At 42.4% G+C, this 5,085-nt stretch overlaps 1 protein-coding gene across 1 annotated transcript in view; it reads left to right on the forward strand.

Moving 5' to 3' along the window:
- Nucleotides 1-306: 306 nt before the first annotated feature.
- Nucleotides 307-5,085, forward strand: part of cradd (CASP2 and RIPK1 domain containing adaptor with death domain) — a 58,563-nt gene continuing 53,784 nt past the window's right edge. Inside the window, exon 1 of the mRNA XM_063217540.1 lies at nt 307-964. Coding sequence (XP_063073610.1) covers nt 655-964 — 310 coding nt within the window. The 5' untranslated portion in view covers nt 307-654. The remainder of the gene's footprint in view (nt 965-5,085) is intronic.

The following is a 5,085-nucleotide window of genomic DNA, read 5'->3' on the forward strand; positions in this document are numbered from 1 at the left end:
GCTACCCATACTTGTGTCAGGGACTGCCAACACCTACACTTTAAGAAAATGATACAAAATTGAGAAAAATAACCCCAAGAAGGCAATTTAGTATAGATAGATGTCTTGATGGTTATACATTTGTAAAAGGTCAGAACATCCACTTTTTACATAAAGTTGAAAATTAATGTGTGGTTATGGCTGGGACCTTCAAAGGCACTTTATAATGATAATGACCAATTTTCTGTGTGCCTAAGTAGGCTATATAAACAAAACATAAAAAGGGCAATACAACAATAAACTGTGTTATTTTTGCGTTGGTATTAAACTGTGGAATTTTAGGTTCACAGCGCGGATATAAATCCCGGGTCTTTGTTTCCCATCGGACAGTTTAGCAGTCGGACGCAAGCCAAATGCAAAATAGTGCTTGCTGGTGATAAATAGTTACAGACCGTGTTTCAACCTGTATTCCTGTGTCAGTGATAACTATTTATATTTCGTCATGAACATGTGCCTAGTCAATATGTTGAGTGATACTAGTGCACGACTAAGCAGAAGTCGAGGTCTATGTGTTATTTCTATAACTGGTTCGAAATTGCTGCGGTGACGACTTGGAAGTCATCGTGTCGCGTGAAGTCAAGTCATCTGACAGATAAGTAATTTGCATTAAAATTAATGACAATGGACCCCGATCATAAGGAGATTCTCCGCAAGCACAGGCTGGAACTGTCCTCCAACATTAACACGGATGACACAATCGTGCAGTATTTGTACCAGGAAGACATCCTGACACTAAACCACGTCGAGGACATATTAGCAGAAACTTCCAGCAAGAAAAGGACTCTAAAGCTGCTCGACCTCCTTCCTGTCCGGGGACCGAGAGCTTTTGAGAAATTTCTTGTATCCCTGGAGGCGGAGTACCCTTGGGTTCGGGAGAGGCTGCAGCAGGGACTGGACAGCCGCACTGGTCAGGTGACGGCTCAAGGTAAAGCGATCAGCGTTGTGCAACACACACACACACACACACACACACACACACACACACACACACACACACACACACACACACACACACACACACACACACACACACACACACACACACACACACACACATTTGCAACCAGGCAAGGACAGGTGAACTATCAAACTGGCAAGTAAAGTAAAGAATATTTTACACCATTGCAGAGAGATAATGTGATATAGCATAGTGGGAAATAATGTGTAGAAAAGTAGCCTTGTAGTAGCCACCTGGCAGTATCCTACATTACACCAACATGGAGTGGAGTCGGCTACTACTCCTCTGACACTACAACTTATTTCATACCGTGGCGTGGACTTATTCAGACTGTCTTATACTGTTTCTCCCTTACTGTACCAGATTCCTTCAAATGCAGTTCTGGGCTTCTACCTTGTCACTGAAAAGGCATAGGCTGCCAAGTTTCATTAAAATGTATGCCAGGGGCCTGAAACTCTGATTTGACATGGGGTCATTGACCCTTTAGCATGGCAAAGGATCACTTCTGCCAATTTCAGTATGCTGTTGTATTGCTCACGCTACCCTTGACTGTCAGCCTACCTGGTGATGCTAGGTCAAAGATGTCTTTGTCATTCAGTGTTACGGACACCTTCCGCCAACTGTAACTGCAAAAAAACATGATTTTTAAATTGTTTCAAGTGAATGGATCATAGCCAAGGCTTTCATGAATTCCCTGTAAAAATAAATAAATAATAAGAGTCATGATTTTACAGTCACAGTCAGCAGAAGGCATCTGTTACACTGAATGACAATGGCATTGTGCACGTCTTCGAACCCTGCTGCACTTTTTTGGCTCAGCCCTTTCCGAGATCTGAGCTATTCTGGAGGCAGATTTTGTTTATGAAGGTATCATTTGCTAGTTGTCTGCTGATGTTGCATAACCTTTTGGATGTTTTTGGGAATAAATAAATGTTTTTTTTTAAAATGTAAACAAACTCTGTCCCCATTACAATGACCAGGATCTCGGAAAAGGCTGTAGATAAGGAAGAAAATTCTCAGGTCCTGACAAGTCCGGGCTAGTGTGAGCATTACAATTGCATGTTAAAATTGGCTGAAGTTATCCTTTAAGAAGGCACATGTGCATGGGCAAATTGTAAGTAACCCAGACTTTTGCACTCTCACAGTTGTCACTGTTTATTTGTGGAAACAATTAAGGGTAACACCTTTACTTGACGCCGGTGTCATAAGCATGTCATTACAGTGTCTTATTATATGGTTGTGACGTCATCTGTCGAATGCTCCATTCATTTCAACGGGGCTCCCCAACGTTCGGACGTCTGTTATTTTTCGATAACGGACGGGTTGGTCTATAACAGACCGCTGTCAATGGCAACAAGACTTTTCACTGCTAAAGCGACTTTTCAACAAGACTCTAATCAGCTGCTGTGATAGACAGCACCCGTTGTCCTGGCTACCGCTGTCAATGGCAACAAGACGTTCACTGCTAAAGCCACTGGCTTGTATACAAGTCAGTGGCTAAAGCGACTGTTTCATATCACTCCGCAGGGGGTCCGGTCTTTTGTCACTCTAATCAGCTGCTGTGATAGACAACACCTGTTGTCCTGGCTACCTAGCTGTTGCCTAGCGGTGTTCCACAACGGCACTGTTTTGTTTTGCGCAGCAACAATCTTAACATTAAATAGGTCTAAAGAAATGTCCCCGCCATGTGTGAATCATTTAAGTATATCCATATAATAAGCGGGTTAACTTTCGGCGAGTCGGTCGCTTTGTGGAATAGCAGCACTTCAGAGAGAACAAGACCCCTCCGCTCCGCGTCGGGGTCTAAAGATTCTCTCTGTCGTGCTGCTATTCCACGGTAGCGACCTTCTCGCCGAACGTTAACCCTTACATAATAGTGTCATGACACAGTCATAGATAAGTCATAAACATTATGTCCATGTCATAAACATTGTATGACTGTTGGCCTTATGTGACATTGGGTTATGGCAAAGACAGCTGTTAAATAAACTGTTCAATAAAATGTTTATGACATGGACATAATGTTCATGACACATGCATAACACTATTATGACACTATTATGACACTGTAATGACATGCTTATGACACCGGCGTCAAGTAAAGTGTTTACCCAATTAAGTTACACTATGTGAAGTAAGTTTAGCTTACTGTGTTGAAGAGGCGTATTTTGTACAATGCATTGTTTGATAAGTCTGAATTTGGGCACCCGTATTTTTTCCCTTCACTTCTATCATTTTTGTACCATATAGGCCTACAGATAGTATCTAACTAGCACAAACAAATGGCAAGTCAACTTGTTGGCCTAGCTAGTTGTGACATGTGAATTTCAGATATCACAACAACGGTTCACTTTTCATTCTTTAAGTCTGGATAAATGTTTCACATTAGCCGGCATGCCATAACGGTTTCTCAGTCCCTCTCCTTTTCCAACAACCACATCCACAAACACGAGGTCGCCACATTTTCTCTCAGAAATGGATTCTTCTAAGAAAATGTTCTGCGTCGTCTTTGACAAAAAAAAAACAAAAAAAAACATCGAGGCGGAGTACTACACACTTTTCTTGGAACAGGAAATCTTGTTTTGCTTACTTCATCCTCTTTCTCTCACACTGTCCATATCTGATACAGTACCTGGTATTGTTCTCTCTCTGCTCTCTCTTTGTTTGTTTTCTCCAGGTTTGTTTCTCTATGGTCACATTGCACACACGCTATCTCTGAAAGCAATCTATAAATGATGCAACAGCAGAAACGCACAAAAACTCACATTAATGTGCAGCGTCAATATTAGATCCAACTCAACACTTTCACACGGTGTCTTGATTTTGTGTTCATCCAAATTTTATTGGAGGACACTTTTTTAAAAGGTATTTTTAGGGGCTTTTATGCCTTTATTTGATAGGACAGTTTGAGATGGTGACAGGAAGCGAGTGGGAGAGAGAGACGGGGTCGGATCGGGAAATGACCCCGGCCGGACTCGAACCGTGGTCCCCGTGGGCATGCAAGCCCAATTGGAGGACACTTTTGAAGGGATTCGTGAAATTATGTTCTTGTCCGTTCAGTTCAGTACAGTTCTATTGGGTATTATCAGAGAGGATTTATAGAGGAGAGGCCAAACTGGCAGCTTCTTCCGGGTGGTACTGTCCACGGGGCGGCGATGTTCAAGCAGAGGAGAGCCGTCAGAATGAATGGGGGTCCTATGAAGCTCCACAATAGACGCAACTGATGTGTCCGATATGGAAGGTCACCGGTTTTCATTTTATTTTTCCTAAAGGAAGTGTAAATTGCCCTTCCAAATGGCATTTGGTTTGATTTTTTAAAGTCATTGCATTTTTTAAAAAACACGCATTTTGTGCATGAATAACGTGAAACTCAATTACCCAGAATGCTGCACGTGAGCTCTGTACCCGGGTGATTCTGGAAAACAAACATGGCGACAACTCGCTTTTACTACCTTAAAAATGTGTTAATCCGACGCTAGATTTCTTAACTGATGAAAATCGAAGGCAGAAATCAACATTGTAGTGTCTAAATATGAGGTCGATTGGTCTATTTGTGGCGTACATCACGATCGGCCGAGTTGTTGGCCTCACGTTTGTCAGTTAGCTTGTGGCTAGGCTACGTCTCGCCGACGTTAGCATCCGGTTTAGTTCCCCATTCACCAATTGGATGTCGTCATTTCCTTAGCTAGAAGCTAGTGAAGACTGACTCACAAATGTCGAAGCTGTAAGAAACTAGACGGATATAACTCCTAGGTTACTGTGTTTTAAATTTTAATGTTTAATTTGCAGTCAGAGACGACCGTAATATGTCCAGGTTTCAGTTGCTAGGGAGGACTTATTGTGGGCCATTAGCCCCAGCCCAATAGGGGAACCCCAATCTGCTCTGTCTGAACAGCGCCCCTAATGCAAATCCATTGAACTGCGGCCAAATTTTGTATAATGGGGCGAATAGCCTGTGGGACGGCTATAGGTAGAAAGGCTATTGGGTATTATTCTATCCTGTTTGCTTTTGTTGTAAACACACTTGACTGTAAATGTCAATGCCGATTACTACACATCTTGGCAACAAATAACTTAAGCCTGGAGAG

Source organism: Engraulis encrasicolus, chromosome 15 (assembly GCF_034702125.1).
Source record: "Engraulis encrasicolus isolate BLACKSEA-1 chromosome 15, IST_EnEncr_1.0, whole genome shotgun sequence".
Lineage (NCBI taxonomy): Eukaryota > Metazoa > Chordata > Actinopteri > Clupeiformes > Engraulidae > Engraulis > Engraulis encrasicolus.